The 18,639-nt window shown below is 44.8% G+C and overlaps 2 protein-coding genes across 5 annotated transcripts; one reads left to right on the top strand and one right to left on the bottom strand.

The window, feature by feature from the left end:
- Positions 1-45: 45 nt before the first annotated feature.
- Positions 46-8,436, bottom strand: mtm1 (myotubularin 1). Of its 4 annotated transcripts, none has more exons than XM_086059152.1 (16): positions 8,323-8,436; positions 7,367-7,441; positions 7,221-7,293; positions 7,065-7,159; positions 6,818-6,928; positions 6,639-6,740; positions 5,184-5,267; positions 4,966-5,115; positions 4,701-4,886; positions 4,444-4,626; positions 4,159-4,314; positions 4,038-4,085; positions 3,864-3,956; positions 2,918-3,031; positions 2,660-2,836; positions 46-2,580 (listed from the first exon to the last, which is right to left on the bottom strand). In XM_086059152.1, the coding sequence occupies exons 2-16, from the start codon at positions 7,424-7,426 to the stop codon at positions 2,374-2,376; spliced, it is 1,839 nt and encodes a 612-aa protein (XP_085915278.1). In that variant the 5' UTR covers positions 7,427-7,441; positions 8,323-8,436; the 3' UTR covers positions 46-2,373. The 4 variants fall into 4 exon arrangements, with proteins under 4 accessions (XP_085915278.1, XP_085915279.1, XP_085915276.1 ...); XM_086059153.1 differs by having other exon boundaries at positions 46-2,577; XM_086059150.1 differs by having other exon boundaries at positions 3,864-4,085.
- Positions 8,437-10,137: 1,701 nt separating this feature from the next.
- On the top strand, positions 10,138-18,483 carry nat16 (N-acetyltransferase 16). Its single transcript, XM_086058781.1, has 5 exons — positions 10,138-10,304; positions 15,312-15,537; positions 15,619-15,843; positions 15,912-16,240; positions 16,316-18,483. Exons 2-5 carry the CDS (start codon positions 15,319-15,321, stop codon positions 16,542-16,544), a joined length of 1,002 nt encoding a protein of 333 aa, XP_085914907.1. The 5' UTR covers positions 10,138-10,304; positions 15,312-15,318; the 3' UTR covers positions 16,545-18,483.
- The last annotated feature ends 156 nt before the right edge of the window (positions 18,484-18,639 follow it).

The raw sequence follows: 18,639 nt of genomic DNA, 5'->3' as shown, positions 1-18,639 counted from the left end.
GCAGCATCCCCACTCACAAGCCACGTGACAGACACACGTCACACCTCAATCTTAAATTAATTTAATCAATGATATTTACAGAACCAAGCAGTTGTGGAGAGGATTGATGGCGCTCTTGTTTTCTTCTTCCCTTTAGTGAAAAACAACAAAGAGCAGCAAAGGAAGCAAACTACACAAAAAAAAAAAATACACGTCAAGTTAAGTCGAGTAGTATACAAACGCTTCCCCCCAAAAAAGCAACCATTCCCTTCATTTCCCCCATAAAAGTAAAATATTTGACACTCGATAAATGATTGTTGTTTTTTTTACAAGTAGAAAGCTCGAGAGCACAAAATAGCTTTGGACTGAGGTAATCACATCCTGATCCTGGTGTTTATAGAAAAGAAGCAAAGAAAAATAGATTTTCATCTCAAGTGGATTTCCCCAAAAGCGTCTCGATTACCCTGTTTGCGAGCTTTTCAGGACGAATGCCTGGAAAAGAGCATGAACATCCAACAACTTCAAAAAGGAGAACTTCTCTTCTTACGAACAAGCTTGACGAGAACGCTGATAACGGGATACAAGAAGTACACTTGACCAGGACAGTTAAATGCTTTAACATGTTAAAAAACCCTAACGTCGCTTACTGTCCAAAAACAGCGATCCAATATTTACGTGGATATTTCTACTTCTGCCCCATTCTTGATCTGAATATCATTACGTACAATCACCCATTACTGTTTTTTATGGATGTTAAGCGTTTTACTCTCCATAGATGCTCATTATCCAGAGAAGGATTCACACATTGACAAAACCTGAGGAGATTGTTCCGATATTTTCAGAGGCGTAACAGGGCATGAGTAGATATATTCACATACATTTTGGTGATGATCAGTTTTAACACAATGTTAAGCTTTTTACATTAAGCATTTTTAGACCAGTGGTCCCCAACTACCGGTTATCCTTACAACAAAAGCTAATAGACGTAAACAATGGCTTAACATGCAGATGAAGCTATTTTGATGAGCGAATTTCCTCACCCTCGGTTGTGTGGCAGTATCTCCGAAGCGACGCGGACTCATGAATCTGTTGTGCAAGGTATATCGTCAAAATAACAGCAAGATGACAATACCGTCGAATCATTTCAAGGACCACCATCCCAGTGATGATGTGGAAAGCATAAAAACGTGAGCGGCGATTAGCCGCTACTAAAGCCACTGGACCAAAGCAGCAATCAATCGTGTCACCTTTTCATTATGCACATTAGGATCACAACTTAAAAACTTATTTACGGCGTAGTCGTTATTGCTGAGAGGTGAATTTTGAGTTGTTGATTGTTATTTGATTTTGTTCTACATTTGTTGTACTGTTGATTAAAACGCTTTAATTTTCTGTCTTTTTAATTTGGTTGTCAAAACGTACTTTGTATGTTAATATTTACATACTGTTTAGAGGTATAAAAATAAAATAAAACTAAACAGGTAATTTAAAAATAATGTGAAGTCGTGATAACGACCCCTCCCCTCACCCCGAATGGTTGCCGGTCAATGAAGCGAAAATGGTTGGGGACCACTGTCACCTTAAGCACTTTGGCCTTTTGGGATATCGTGATTGACGGGCCCGTGAGAGCCATACCCTGTCCAATTGACTGGAAACCAAAGAGCCTCAAAAGTACGACGGGGCGTTCCGTGTGAAGCGCAGGGGAATCAAGGCACACATTTGGATGATGCTCGCGCATCCGGCGAGCTCGGCGGGGGTGTCGGCAATTTGCTTTTTGGCTCCAGAAACGACCGTTATTGCATCAAAGGACAGCAGGACTTCAAGTCACGGCCGTTTCGCCTGAAGGACCAAATGCAAATCGGAATAGCTGCTAAGACATAAGGAAAAGAAAAGCGTCACTTGGAGAACGCGCGCAATTCTGAACATTAACATTAGCATAGGATCTCTAGCGAGGCTCTGGAAGAGCGGGAAAACGTCGCATTTGACAAACACGCGACGTGTCGCCCATCTTGTACGATGGTTCGGGAGCCAAGAGAGGAAACGGCAACTGAACAGACAAGCAGAATTCCAACCTTCTCGGGACTCCATCTTGTCTTATGCACCTCAACTCCATGTGCTCATCCCGACTTGAAATGGTGTGTGTGTGTGTTTAATGTGTCTTCAGTCTGCGCGCTGGCTTATTCTCCTGTGTGTGTTCAAGCCCTTGGAATGAAAGCCAGCAAACGTCTTTAAGGCTTGTGTATGTGTGTGTGGTGACAAGGCTGCATGGTGCCATATTGCATACATAATCACCTGCTAAATATAAAATGAAAAAATCCTGTTAGCGTTCTTTGTTAGCACTGCACAGACACACCAGCAGTGAAGAGTGTGTGCGTGCATATCAGAGTGTGTCCCTCAGAAGGGCGTGTGTAGGTGCGTGTACTGCTGCTGCTGCGTGGGGGACGACGTGGACGAAGACGAGGTGTTGGCGCTGGAGCCGCTGTTGGCCAGCCGCACTGAAGGGGGCGCCGTCGAGTCGGAAAGCTGCAGCTCCTCCAGCTTTTTGATGTACTCGTCGCGGAGCGCCAACAGCTCCAGGTAACGCTGCTCCACTGGACTCTGCTGTTGCCACGCACACAAACGGAAGACCATCAACATGATCACGCACGACTAACGACGTACGCGCGCCTGCATTTCCTACCTGCTGTTGGATGCGCGGGTTCCAGCGTATGTAGTAGGTGACCCACAGCTCGAGGTGGCGCATGCTGGCCACCGGGTAGAGGACCCTCCCCGACTCGGGCGTGTAGAAAGGGTTCAAATAAATGTCTGTCTTACTGTTGACCATCGACCACAGCGACACCGTCTTCTCCCGCAGGGTCTGCCAATGAAACAAACACGCACGCGCATGCTTAGTCAGCTGCTTTTGCGGCACGCGTCCCCTCTCCGCCGTCATGCTCACATTGTGCTCTCGCGCGCTCTCGCAGTTGTAGAGAAAGGTCCCGAAGCGGCAGCTGTAAAGGTGGTCCAGGATGGTCAGCAGGAGGCGCTCGTTGAACTCGAAGGCAGTGGGGAACTGCGGGGAAAGGCCATAACGCTCAACCAATGCTGACGTTCATGTGTCGTGCCCAGCAAGAAAATGTTCCAGCATCACCTACATAGGTCACATGACCTGGACGCTATTGAGCTAAAATTTCACTTCTTGCGTATAGAATTTATTGAAAATATATAAAAAATGCGAAATTGAAAAATACGAGGCGTATCTCATGCGGGAGGATCAGCACTACTATCCCACACCAATTTTGAGTCCAGAGGTTACTTTATATTGAGTTTTATACAACAATATGTCAACTATATTTATCATGTCATATGGCTGGTATTGTGGAATCCTTGCACCTGCAACAGAGTTACTTTTCAGAAAACAAACATTGTTCCTTAACATTGCATGTAATTAATGGCAATTTTCTATTTTTCTAATTTCCCGTCGGCCCGATAGCTGGCATCGGTACTTGTCCATCCCTACTAAAAAGCAAAGCATGGAAGTCTCTGTGGCCAAATGCACAAGAGATTAAAAAAAAAAATTTTTTTTTTTATGACATTCTACTTGCAAAAATGGCACTTTTCAGCATTACATTCTTTTGTTAGTCCCATTTATATATCACAAAAACCTGGCATTTGAACAGGGGTGTGTAGACCTTTTCTATATACTGTACATAGAAAACTATATAGTTAAGTATTATTGTATAGTAATGCATTTACACTGTTTGGATATATATAACCGGATGCTACTTGGTACCCAGAAACATCTACGATGTTGTGACGCTGTTCCAATTTGGAATGGCAGCAAGAATAATTGCAGACGGTTGAGAGAAGCCCACAAAATGTCAACGGTTGAGTGACGCTCGTACCTGCTTGGTCATCTGCCATACGCAGTCCATGAACTGAACAAAGATGGGCGACCTGTCTTGATCGGCATGGTTTTTGTCACCGTGACCTATCCTCTGCACACACACACACACACATTTTGTGAAGCCAAGTGAACATCCACTGCAGGGCTTGGGACAGGTGATAAAGTTCCTTACGGACGCGAACTTGTGTCCGAAGCTGATCCACTCCTTCTCGATGAGCACCTGCAGAGGCCAAGGTGGGACGTGTTTGATCACCGCCTGGATAGCGCAGGCGGGACACGGCGCGGCGACTGACCTGCAGTCCTTTGAGCGTGCGGTAGTGGCTGTCCAGCATGAGCATGGCCAGGGACGTCAGCTGAGCCGTCCTGTCCCAGCCGTCGCTGCAGTGGACCACCACTGAGTTGCCGCTGGACACTTTGTCTGCCACTTGGATGGCTCCTGACAACACAATCTACACACACACACACACACACACACACACACACACAGGAAGTCAATTCTGCGTCCCTGCCTCAGGACCGTTCATCCAACTGTCTTGTAGTGACGATGCTTAAAACAGAAATTGGAAAAGCTGAATGACCTTGATGTGTTCTAGCCAGTGAGTGGACTCCAGACTGGACAGCCAATGAGATTCCTCGACATTGGGGTACACAATATCTTTAAGCTTCTTCAAGGACTCCCGCATGACGTGGATGTTGTGGATGTCCAAGAAGACCAGCTCGGCGTTGTGGTACTCGTCGCCTTCGTAGCCGCCTCCCGTGGCCTAAGAAAGGAGGTCTCCAAAGTCAAGGGTCAAGGAGGGAGAGAGAACAAACACGTTGGAGGAAGCCGCCCGACCTTGTTGGCCACGGCGTTGACGTTGGGGCGAGCGTCGTAAATGGTGAGCTTGGCAGTGTCGTTGGCGTCCCTGATCAGGTCCAGGTAGCGCTCGTCGTCCTTGTTCCTTTTCCCCGACATGCCCACTAGCGGCTGGCTGCAGCGTGCGATCACTGCCTGGTTCTCGCGGTGGATCCAGGACAGGACCTGTGGCAGAGTCAGCAACATCAAGCGCTTAGCGGAGGGAAAAACCACCCAGCCGCCAAAACCATCCTCATCAACTTACTGGGATGCGTCCCTTGGACCTGAAGGAAGCCACTCTCCTCAGGTCCTCCTCTTTACACTTAAAGGGCACAGCCAGCACAGTGGGGTACGTGTCACAAAGCTCGTAGTTCTTGTTGATGAAAGTAATGCGCCACTTGTTGTTTGGTAAACCCTGAAATATACATGCATACACCGACCGTCACACAACCTTTTTTTTTCTCGCTGCCGCTCTAGGCTTACCTGCCGCCTGAGCTCCTCAACAGGCCTGTAGACGCTCCAGCCGTTCTCTTCGTACTTCTCCTGAGTCACGTACGCGAACAGAGGCTGGACAGATGGCATCAAACAACCGAGAGCATTTACATTCGGGGTGGATGTCACACAAGAAAAATGCAAAGAAGGAGAGGGGATTGTTTCATAAGATAAACTGGGTGTTAACAGTGACAAAGCACATCTTTTTATTTTATTTTTTGAAGTGTAATTGTAACTTAATTTATTTTCAGCTCTACATTTAGAATTGCAACAAATTCTTAAACTACTTAGATTATTTTCAAAGAAAAACTTTGATACCGAAAACTGAACTTTTGTTACGTAAAAAAAAAGTTTTCATTAACATTAAAAAAAAATGTTTTTAAGTGGTATCTTGGACAAGTCATTTATTTGCAATAACAAATAGAAAATAATCATTATTTATTAGTATGTCAATATTATTTGTATTCTTGTTTTTAAGATTTAAAACACATTTTACAAAAAGAATGAACTTGAAACAATTTTTTTTGCATTTATAATTCAAAATAAGTGTAATATCATGCAATATTCAAATACATTCACACTTTCAAACAAAAAAGTGAGAAATTTGGATGAAACGTTTTTAGATTTGAAAAAATATTTTTAAAAGAGTTTGTATGTTCTCCCCGTGCTTGCGTGGGTTTTCTCCGGGTACTCCGGTTTCCTCCCACATTCCAAAAACATGCATGGCAGGTGAATTGGACACTCCAAAATTGTCCATAGGTGTGATTGTGAGTATGGTTGTTCGTCTCTGTGTGCCCTGCGATTGGCTGGCAACCAGTTCAGGGTGTACCCCGCCTACTGCCCGAAGCCAGCTGGGATAGGCTCCAGCAACCCCCGCGACCCTTGTGAGGACAAGCGGTACAGAAAATGGATGGATGGATGGATTTTTAAAAGAGTGTGACTTTTGTTTAAATTCCATTTGTAATTAAAACAAACGAGTGTCATTTGGCTGATATGGGCCGGGTTGATTATTTTATTTTTTGTAGAGATAGGCAAGTACCGATACCAGGTATTGTATCAGGCCGATACAAGGCTTTATTGTAAGGCGGGGATAGGCAAGTTCGGTCCTACAGAGCCGTAGTCCTGCATGTTTTCGGTGTCTCCTGCCACCAATCCAGGTGTTTCAGATCATCAGCTCATAATTACGCTCTGCAGGAGCCTCTCAGCTGCGTTCGAGGAGGGAGACATAAAAAACATACAGGACTGCAGCTCTCTAGGACCGAACTTGCCTACCTCTGTAGTATCGGTATTGTGATTACTCAAGAATTCAGGGCTTGCACAAAAACAAAAAGTCGTATCGAAAATCCCTAATTGTTTTTTTTTGTTTTAGAATATGCGGCAGGCTGATAAACTTGCAGCGAGCCAGACTTTGGACATCCTGATTTTCGCGCATGACTTTGTTCTTACCAGGCTGTGCGAGACGGGGAAGGCGTGTTTGAAGAGCAGCTCAAAGATGTCTCGCCGGCTGTGGCCCTCCTGCTTCAGTGCAAACCTCAAGTTTCGCATGTCCTGATAGGAGGAGATAATCAAGAAAGGTGTCAAAACCCACGTGGACCCAAACAGCACGCTAGCTGAGGAACAAGGACCTTGCAGGTAATGTCCAGTCCGTACGAGTTTTCTCCTCGACTTGACGCTCCGCCCATTTTCTCGACGCGACTGATGGTGCCCAGCGGAACATCCAGTGTCACCGCCACATCCTAGAGGGGGGGAAAAAAAAAAAGTTCATGCATTTTTCTAATAATGTTCTGAGTAGTATGATGCATTTTATAATTATTATCATATTATTTAAAATGTAAATTTATAATAAGATAAATAGCTACAATGTGAGCTTACCGCATCCGAGCTCTTAAAGTAAAGTCGGTAGTTTGTGATCAACACTTTGCCTTTGACGGCCCCGCTGAACGGACAGATGTAAATGATGTCCTTGTCTGTGCAGGAAAATGGGTCAACAAAAATGCTGATCAACTGAAAGCGCCAGTCTTCCCTCACCTATGATTCTTTCCTCTCCGGGCAGCAAGGTGACGTCGGCCAACAACTCCATCTTCAGAGACTCTCGGGAGGTCTACATGGACAAACACACGCATGTTTCATTTCTGATTCCTCCTTGGCCGATGTCCACTAAAAGTCTCACTCACGCTGGAGATGTGCGCGTCCAAGACGCTGGAGTTGTAGACGGAGATCGGTGAGGCCATCATTCACTGTTCCACAGGCTGAAGGATACGAGGACATGCAGAAAGCATCAGGAAGCATTTCCCAAACTTTCTTGATCTGAGGCACATATTTTGCTTTTAATTGGAACGAGTGGCATAAGGAACATACTTATGCTTCTATACCTCAAGGTTGTGATATATGCACATTTTTTGACATTACGCTCATTACTGCCACCAAATGCCCAAACTGGACGAACATTAACCTTGGAGCAGACCACAAGAAGTACAGGAGCCGTTGTCTGCTGTGGTCTTGACTCCAATTATATGGACAGTACGTGTAGCAGTGTTGAGCATTTGCTAACTTTCTGATGGACTAGTCTATGTTGGCTCCATTGCAAAGCACAACACAACCGAGGCTGGCAAACCCAACTGCGCATGTGCATTCATATATTTACAGTACAGTCATGAACGTACTTACAGTGACAGTTGGGCAAACAAAGACTATTCACTCGTCACTTAAAGCAGACTCGTAGAGAGATCGCGAAAAAGCAAACTCATACGAAGAGACGCAAGATAATAAGAAAAGCACACAAATGGGAGGCCCGCGGTAGTGAGAGCTCGATGGCTAAACTTGCTTTCTGATAAGCTTTTGACAACGCGAAGAGAATGACGGGCATGCGGACTTCAGCCAGGAAAACGAGAGGCGAGAGAGTTTTCGTTTGGCGCCTGCAGTCAACTTTTCCAACTTGTTCCTTCCAACAGCCACAGCTGAGAAGGACTTTACCAGGAAATAGCCGAGGCCCAGGCGCCCAGAAAAGCTCGTTCCCAGCAAACCGCTCGCCTTTCTCGCACACGATAGGCCCGTACATCGGCCAAAGTCTACCAAACGACATCCATGAAGCAGTCCACAGCTTGCGTCGCGGCCAAACGTGCGGACTTACCCGCAAAGCGCGATTCTCCCGTGGGGGACCGTCGAGCTGTTCGCCGCCAGGAACTTTCTTCAGCCCACCGACGTCATGTGCCGGCCTGTCATGGCGCCCATTGGCTGCTTGTCAAATCGGCGCTCGCGTGGGATGCTGGGAGATGGCGTTCCAGCGCTATTCCTCCACTTCCGGCTGTGGGAGCAACGGTTCGGATGTCACAACCGGAGATATCTCCATGGTTACAAATGAAAAGACAGCGACACTTGAAAGGAGGACTGTTTTGGCAATCATTCCCTAGTGAGTTGGCTATGTGTAGTCTACAGTCATCCCTTTCCATATGGTAGTTAGCTTTTTGCGGTCTCACGGTAGCTGGCACAGATTTTTTAAATTCACATTGCAGTTTTCATTATACCGCACAATTTTGCGGTGTTGTTTTCTACATGGACTGTGACTGCATACTTGTGTAACAAATAAATGCTAGCCAGGAAGAAAGCGTGAATACCTACAAAATGTCCAAAATATAGGATAATTTCACATTTTAAAACGAAGGTAAAGTGCAAACTGCTTTACACAACTGCACATCTACACGTCACTAATGTAAACGTTACCTCATTTAATATAGCCTAGCCGCTATAGAACTATTTGACACAGCCGACAGTCTCCTTTCAGCTTTATTCAACAAACCGTAACCGAAAAAACCCCTCCACATAAGTGCATTTATTCATGAGCTGCCAATGAGCACAACTTGCGCTAACTCTGCCAGGCCCCGCTTGTTAAAGCCCAACACAATCAAAGTCACACATATCACACTACTGTAGAATGTGAGGATGGTGATTCCTATGGACAAATACATTACCTGCACCTCACATGCATTTTTTTTATTATAAAGCTTTGAAATATATATTTAAAAAAAATACTCATGCATGGTTACCAGTTTGCTGATTTGCATCACTTGTGGGGGTATTTGGCAAAGGGACTTGTGTATAGTGATTTGGAAGTATAGGGAATAATGGAGTTAGGGTTAGTTTAGAATCATTAACTCATTCCTTACTCCCAAAATGCTATAAATGAATTTTTTTGTGGAGAACTATGTAGAAAACCCTATGTAGTGTGAGGGATTATCGGGGATGAGTGTGACTTTTTTTTTTTTTTGGTTGTCAGTAAAAGGAAGAGTGCTAATGAAACAAACGACTTTTCCAATTGATTTGTGCACAGCGGCCTGATTGCACACATTGATGAGAACATATTGACACCACAATACATTGTCAAACACACGTGCACACATACACGCGAAATTTGGAGGATTGACAATGACATGATTAGGAGTTCAATTAAAAAGTGAAAGTCATACACATTAATTCATTTGTTTAACTAAAACAATTTTACTTGCATCTTGTGTCATATATTAATTACTTGATATGGTGAATTTGTCAGCTTTAATCGTTTAAATTGTTTGTAAGATAAATAAATAATGGGCACGTATGCACTGCTGTTGTACAGTAAATGCGTAAAACGACTGCTGTATGCTGGATTTTATTTAGCCGACCAACATAGCGCAGGAATTTTAGTTCCATTTAACTTAATCGGTCCGAAAATAATTATTCATTTATTACAAGAGCTGCTTGTTCATCTATCTATATACCGTAAAACGGTGAGTCCAGTTGGATGAGGAGTTTGCTGGCTCCTTGGAATTCCGCGCACATCATGCAGTATCCGTGGAAGAGGAGTGTGCACGCAAGGGCTGGGGTTGAGGTGGGGTTTAGGGGGGATCTGGCCCGCTCTAGTGAGTCCACTTGGCTCCTCCAGTTGGCTCGACGCGGACAACTGGTAGGGGCGGGGCTAGAGTGCTTCGATCCCGCAGCCGCGGACTACGTCGCGATCGTCGTCTCTTCATCAGCGGAAGCAGCATCCACCATCCACGACCTCCAGCATCCAAGGACGCCCGCCACAGTACGACACGGCTCATCTCGCCTCAGCACGACACTGAGCCTCATCCTTCGGTAAGAGCCCGATGGCCCGTTATGGTTCATCTCGGGGGGGGAACACGTCGCCCGTCGATCACGGTGCGTCCGAGGAGGCGGTAGAGGCCCCCGTCAGCCGGCTACCGGCAGGCGGGCAGGGATACAGCTCGCTTCTTTGTGGCGTCCTATTTGCGAAACAGTCTGGTGGATTTATGCGCAGCGCCGTCGTCGTACATAGCGTCGGATGCTCCGGCATCTTCCCCCCTCAACCCCACGACGCGAAGCTGACATATATTTCTGTGCTCTGATGACATATTCTACAGAGGTTGTTCGTAGAGGAGCCCCGGTGATGCTGCTGATGCCTTCATGTGTGGAATCAATTCAGTTGCTCCTGGAAAAACACCAATGTCACCCAGGATTATGCTTCCCAAAATTCGGGATGCATAGCTTGGTTATTTGCATAGTTTCAAATTTGCTTCATATTGGGAGCAATTCAAGGCGCCTGTGAAGGAAAATGCAGATGAAGGAAAATGATCATATTGGCATTTTGTAAGCACCACAAGTGTCAATGCGATTGGAAAAAAATTATTGGTATATATGTTAAAGCGCTTTCGTCAACTTCAATTTGACACACATGGACACAACATTAGGTACAGCCACACAATGCCTGCTGTTGTGTTCTTTGCCCACTTAAATGATAAATGAGCACGCCCGCCATCTCGTTCCATCTCATGTAACTCAATCGCCAAAGTCATCTTGACGACACACACGAGCTACAACCTTCCACATTCCAATATGCAACATGAAGCAGTGCTAACGTGCTCAATTGTTTTGTTCTGGAGGATGCCTTCGTCAGAGCGACAAATAGGACAGCAGCATGTCCTGATTGACGATCATTGGGAATTTCCACTCGAAACGTAGCTGGATGAACGCCAGACACGGCAGGAAGCCCGGGCCCAAGGGTGCCCTGAGAGACGGCTGGCATCGGCCCATATATAAATCACAAAACGATCACATTGACGCATCTAAAAACGTGTCTAAAAATTCCAGCGTGCGCCGTATACTGGTCCATATCAGCAACACACATTTTTGCCTTTTGGGGTCGAGAAACACCCTTGCCGCAGGACTTACGATTTATCGAGCCAATACAGCCATCCCTTTTCCAGCCAATTACAGGGCACTAAAATGATAATTGGAGATGATAAGGCCATCGTGACAGTCACATCAGTGACTTAATAGTTTCCCATTTTATGGCCAGTCATCAGTTATCGCTGGGAGACTGGCACCCTTTTATTTTTTTGCATCGCGAAAATAGGCCTAAAATGGCAAATTGAAACCAAAATAGTGTGACTACTCATTTTAGATGATCACATTTCATGGTGCAAAGTCAAACTAGCTTAGGAGCTGAATTATTATTTTTTAAATTCCAGGATATATTTCCAGCAGTCACCACATGTCGCTGTCAAGTTCTGCCTACACGCAATGACAAAAAGCTCCAAAAATATTTTCGCAATTTGGTGGATATGTGGTTGAAATTTGCTATCAATTGTGTGAAAGAAAAAAAAAATCCACTGGATAAGTTTGCAGTTCACGGTGGAGGCCAAAATGACCTTCAAAATGGCAGACTTCCTGTGTCTTTGCGGACATGACTTCTTGACTTTTTTTTTTTTTTTTAACTCTCGTCATGATCAACATAACCAAATTTCATGTTGCAAAGTCAAAATGATTTTGGGGGATGAACTATAAAAGTTTTCATGAACTGAATCTCGAAACTGTGCCGCCATGCCCCGCCCACACACTGTGACGACAGCTCAAGACTTTTCCAAATCTAGGCTCGCCAATCTGTTGAGTGCTTCAAATTTGACGTCCCTGGTTGAGTACAATGACGGTGTTAGTGCAAAGTCCAATGTCAGTCCAAACATGGGGCCTCATCTTCTCCCTACAATGAGAAAGAAGTCAAAGGACTACATGAAACATCTCCAAAAAGGATGCGATTCGAAGATGCATGCTCTGGAAGTCAGGGTCCGTGCCTGCCATTGACACTTTTGCAAAGATGCAAAGAGGACACCTTCGCTCAAAAGTGCGGGACAGCAACGAAGCGGTGACCAGCACCCTCTCAAACGAAGAAGAAGAGAGAGCAAGAGCGAGAGAGCGTGAGGGAGAAGTTGAGTGTGAGCTGATGCCTTTTGACAGTTTGGTATTTGGGATTGAAAGAGTGTATTAATCATGGAAGGGAGCGGGAAAATAGGCAAGCACAACATGAGGCTGCCCTTTCATAAACACATTTTGGTGAGCTGTCATCACACAACTCCAGTGCAAAAGTCCCGACAAATAGTCCAAACTAAAAGATGTTTAGTAAATGAAAATGAGATAGGAGCTCATTATCTGATGCTCCATTGGTGGTTCTTTCCATTCTATTGTTAGCTTTAATTTTTTCAAGCTTTTATTGGCTTATGTAAACACGTGTCATTATTGATTGATAGTTGGTCAATCTCCAGGGAAATACTGTACTACCTGTATACATCATGTAGCGTTCAAAAGTTTGGGTGCTACTTAGAAAAGTCCTTCATTTAAAAAATATATATTTTATAAGCGCATGTCTAGGCTGTATTTGGGATATTTAAATGTTATCTTTATTGAAATTGAAAATTGTGCTCTCCCCCCCCCCCAAATATAAGCACAATTCTATTATTAGCATTACACTTTTCATTTGAGGTTATCCAAAAATAGATTTGGGTCCATTTTAAAGTCTGATTAATAAAACCATCTGAAAGTGAGGACAGAGGAAGTTTCTGTAAGCTTCACAATTACAAAAGGGCAATCCATGTCTGTGTTTTGTATTGGCACTGGGGCCCTTTTGGATGACATTTGGTTTGGAAGGATAATTCAGGACATAGTTTTGGCTTGAACACAAACAATTTGATGATCAAGGATTGGATAATGAAAGGGCTCATAGCTCCAGAGCCACAATGCCTGGGGACACAATGGGGACGCGGAAAAAGAGGACATCACGAATGTTGGACACAGAAATGCGGACAGCATGCCATCTTATTTATCCCAAACTCAACGTCACGCGGCTGTTCTTTTTAGATTTTATTTATTCCACTCAGCAAAGCAATGCAAGCAGCAGTAGCAGCGGGATAATCCCCCCACCCATCCCCCCACACTATCCTCTCCTCACTTTGACCCTGGTTTGATAACAGGAGACATTTGGGCCCGCGGCGTTCAGCCTGCTTTGGCCTTAAACCAGGAAAATATGCATTGCCATCACCCAATCAGACAAAATTTAAGGAAAAGTGTTCTCAGCTAATCGATTATGACTTTGTTTATGTATAACATCTATATTTTCCTGCTTATTATGTGCCATAAACATGAATCCATATCATCCAAGCATATGCGTTTTGCGTCAGGAAAGCAGCAAAGTTGGTCCACGCATAGACTGGTGGAGGTAAGGCCGTCTGCTTTGATGACACATGCCGCGTTAAAGTGCTTAGTGTGTGGAGACGAACGCGGGCTCTTACCTTACAGAGGGACAATACGCAAGACTTGGACCGGGGTGACGTCGGCGGAAGCGGCGTTCTGTGGATGAACAAGGAAATCATTTAGCAAGTGGACGTCAATTGTTAAGTGTGCACCGGGTCTTCAATTCTATGATTTGTCTGCTTGACAGCTACCAAAAATAAAACTAATCGAGTACAGTAGAATAGTTTGTGACAATTGTGTGGTTGTTATCTTCTAGCCTCAGGCACTGCTTGTTCACCATCACTTCTTGCTTCAGCTGCCACTTTCCCATGTTGTTTCAAGTTTAGGGCTGCATGACAGCGTTATGTGCGAGTGTTAGCGACAGCGTGGAGCCTTTGGATGGGCGCGGGGATCCGCCATGACTCCCTTTTGGCGCACCTTCCGGATAGGATAATCAGACCCCGAACACGGTGTGTTCTTTCTCACTTTTGCTCCAGAGGTTTGGCGAGGCAAAATAAAAAAAAATTGTGCGTTATTTGGCCTTTAACGTCGGAAAAAGAAGACGTGGTGTCAAGTCACTAGTGATTAAGCTGAATTGCACTGCTGGTTTTAGGGCCCAATTATGAATTTTCTTTCCCATAAGTCATATTTTGAAATGTATTTTTCAAGTTACACTTTTATCCCATTTATCAGTGTGTTTACATGTGGTGAAGATCTGAAACAAGCTCCAAACTGTATCCAATCACAAATAAATAATGCAAATATTAAACCTAACAGTCTTTCGTTGATTTCATGCTTTTTGTTTGTAAATCTGGCCTATAAGTGGTCAAAAGTGGGCTTGAGAATTGGACCGGGTTTGCCTAGCATGTAAAATGCACACCGTGATGTGGGAGACCTCATCAACATGTTTTCCTTGAACATCTTTCTTCCGCTTGCACTCTGTTCTCAGGCCTTCATTGGATCCTCCGCTTCCTCCTTTCCTGAAGAGAGGGAGTGATTTATTGTCGTTGTCTTTGGACAATGGCCCACTCTAAAGCTCTCTCTGGCCAACGTCTGTTGGGACAGTTGATTTACAAATCCGTGTGTAGCGTTTGCCCCATTGGCCCGCTGATCTAATTGTTCTGGTTGCCATGAACAAAAGTGGAATGCTCAGGCAGGAAACCTTTGGAATCCCTCTCATGCTATTTCTTGTTGGCACATATTGGGAACACGTACTGTACATAACAAGCCTAACATTGCCATGAACAATTGGATGTAAAGCTGCCAAGATTGTATACCCAGTACACTTTTTACAAATGTGTCACGTGATGTATTTTAACCTCATTAAAAACATGTCTTTTAGCGATTGTCTGTTTTGTTTCTTTTTGTTGCACTGTTGTGAGCCTCTCCATTGGTCACCATTTCGGCTCCTCGCCTCATTTTTGTTGGTTTTGTTGAGCGATGGGAGAACGTTAAAATGCCGGGATGTAGTAGGGAATGCATCGGGTGTCGTTGAGTGTCGTGAGTTGTTATTGCCGCCGCCGCCGCCGCTCTGACACCCTGAATCCAACGTAAGGCTTTTTCCTCCACTTCCTGTCTCATCAGTTGTTTCATGATGAAGATCGACAGCAACCTGAGCGCGCTGCAGCTACCCGAGTCATTGTCCCAGGCCGGCCTTCAGTTCACCGTGGCCACCGAGGAGGACTTTGACGACATCATGGCCATGAGCCAGGACATCTACGGAGGCCTGGACTACCTGCCCACCAGGTACAGCAGCTGGCTGCAGGAAACCAACCGCACAGTCATCCTGGCACGCAAACAGGGAAAAGTGGTACGTCATACTAACCAGGCGGTTTTCCTCCAACAACTCATGAGAAACTCGACAGACTTGAACGCTTTTATCATCTTCCAGATCGCCCTGGAGTCGGTATGCGTGATCGACGAAGGTGAGACCATGCTGGTGGAGGGCCTCCGCGTGGCCCCCCAGGAAAGGGGCAAGGGAGTGGCGGGAATCCTCCTGCGCTTTTGCGCCGAGCTGGTCAAGTCCAAATACCCCGAGGTGAAAGTCAGCCGCCTGACCCGCGACGATCAGCTGGGTCCCAAGGACTTCCAGAAGTATCGCATCATAACCAAGCAGGTACGGCGGTTGCCGATCCAAACGATGTCCATCCATCTTGGAGGCCAGCGTGGCTTTCCTCTCCGCAGGGCATCCTATTGGTGCGCTTCCGAGCCGAGGACCTCAAGTGTCGACTTTCGGACCTCTCACTGACGCCGGCGTCCGCCTCGTCCCCAAAGGCACCTCCAATACGTCTGGACCACGGCGCGGTCCGTCGGCTCTTTCTAACGAGCGACCTGATGCGGGGGGTTCTCCCGAACGCCACCATCATTCAAGACTGGCAGCCTTTCAAGCCAATGCCAGGTAACATGGCCATCCTGATGAAGAAGGATATCGACTGGATGGTGGACGATGCATCAAAGCCAAGCGTGGGAAGCCTGTGTACCTTCCCCTTTAGGGTCCCTATTGGAGAAAACTGGTACGCAGCTTTTCTAGGTATTGCCGGATAAACACTATGATTAAGCCCACTGACTACTGCTCTGTTTTCCACCAGGTACTACCTGAACATCGACATGTTCGGCAACGACCTGGATCTGGTTCGCCAGCAGTTCTTGAGCCACCTTGAGCGCCACACAGCCACTTTGAAGGGTCACATCATGTGCCAGATGTTCCTGGCCCCGCCCCTGTGGAAGCCCATGGCTGACTTTTGCCGCCACGCCCTGAGCGTGGAGCTGGTGAAGGAATACACGGAGCAATGCGTGGTGGAGTCTGACGTCATGTAGTCAAGACGGACGAGCGAACGGACACGGCCAGATTGTGGTGTCAAGGACAAGGAAACCAAACCGACTAACTCTACTAGATAAACACCACTTAGTCTACGCCCATTCTTGTGGCGATAAGCAGTATTTGATGTTTTGTTTTTCAGGGCAAGTGGATGACTGCGCGGTTGTTGTTGTTTTTTCTCTTTTTTTGGTCATATTTCAGACACTCTCGTGCAACTCCATGAGCTCGCATTCATGTTGAGAGTCATGCATCGCACAGTACAGCGGAGGCCCAGATCACATCTCCAAATCAGTAGATCGGCTTACGAGTACAAACACAACCCTGAAGGCACTTTAAATTCCCTTTCAAGAGAATCACAGCAACTACTATGAGATCAAAATGACATTCATTACTAGCTGCTTAACTGCTCTTAATTGTAAATATATACTGTATACACAAGTTACTAATTCACTAGTTTTGCCAATTGCAATTTTAAAAAAAAGTTGTGAAATGTGTTTTTGTTTGTAGGCGGCTCCTCTGACGCCAAACTAAATGCTTGAAAAGTGTGGTAGGATCGAGGATGATGTTGAAGTCACTAATACCTCATGGGGGTGGTTTCGCAAGCACCCTGACAACAATAATGGCATTTGGATGCTGAAGAATGATTGATTGTTATAATTCAGCCTAATATTTCAAGTACTGTATAACATAAGACATAGTGTTAAAACACAAGCCGTCAGTGGTCATAAGAATAGAAATATTTTCAATATTTTCCTTTTGATTTGTTACCTTTGGTCAGAAAGTTTAAATGACTTAAGCCGCTAGACTGGTTTAGGATGACTTGTCAATGTCAAACAGAAGGTCTGCAGTCCACTCCATGCTTTTCGTTGCAATGTTCAAAGTGATATTTTTGGAGTATTTGAAGTCATACAAATGTATAAATTCACACTTATTCATTCAATCATTCAGGGAGGATCACAAGTAGAATTTTAGTTTTAACCAAAGATGTTCACAAATCATCTGAAGAGCTTACGCGAAGATATAGAAACAACATCCAGGGTCACTCAATGTAGTATTTGAGGTGACCCCCTGAGCCTGTTCTAAAGATAGCTCACCAGCGAGGAGACGTTGTGATTTTCCTAGTAGGAATGTTGTAGAAGTCATCATTTGGTAAAAATATAAGAACCTGCAGAGATTACTGAAGTGCTGCATATTGATCCGCTTTCTCCCTTTTAAATCATTGTTGATCCTTTTTGTGAGCAAGTGCCATACTCATATAAAATATTTTCTCAACCCTCTTAAATATGAAACACAGTAGAAAGATGTCATGTTGCATCCAAACAGCAAACACTGTGTATGTGTGTTTAACCAAGCCATTGCGTTGTCGTGCACTTTAGTAGTCAGTGGCAATAACGTTAGGAGAAGCATCCTTACCTTCAACTTGTCATCAAACAGCAGTGCAGACGAGTCCGAAAAAAAAACAAGATGAGGATTTTATCATGACTGATGCACATACATAAATGATACATTCTATTTTTGGAAGCACATTTTTAACAAGACCGTACTGTGTAACAGACTGACAAAAATGACATGTAAACTACAACCACTGTTTCGCATATAGTGTTCATAGGATTGTGTATTGTGTGTACTTGTGTATTTTAGTGATGTGGATGATGCCTTTGAAAAGTGTCCGTTTGGAAGGGGTTGTGAGCATGAACAAATCTTCATTTCTCATTTAAGTGTTTGTAAAGGTGACTAAATGTGTCCGTGTTTTCTTTAAACATGACATTCGACTGCTGATATTACGATATGATAACATTTTCATGGCTCAACGCTGCTCACGTCAACCATCACTTTAGTTTGATAGAGTCATGTATTTTTGATAGCCTAATGGACCTATATTTGGATTTTGGTTCACGTTCAAACTCCCTGTCTTGAAATAAACCCGGTCTGATCCTTTATAGTGTACAGCAAAGTTCAACTTTGTTTTGGTTTTTAAACCGTTATGACAATGAAGCTGTTAGTTTAGGCTTCAATGGCTGTGTGTGTTGATGACTGTTACATAATGTGACGGCTGCTCTTGGCTGCGTGTTTGTGTGTGTGTAGAGTGGGTCT

This window comes from Leptonotus elevatus, chromosome 17 (assembly GCF_054856555.1).
Source record: "Leptonotus elevatus isolate MCC_2025b chromosome 17, RoL_Lele_1.0, whole genome shotgun sequence".
NCBI classification, from domain to species: domain Eukaryota; kingdom Metazoa; phylum Chordata; class Actinopteri; order Syngnathiformes; family Syngnathidae; genus Leptonotus; species Leptonotus elevatus.
The sequence above is the reverse complement of the archived record's forward strand: the minus strand, read 5'-3'. Positions and strand labels throughout refer to the sequence as shown.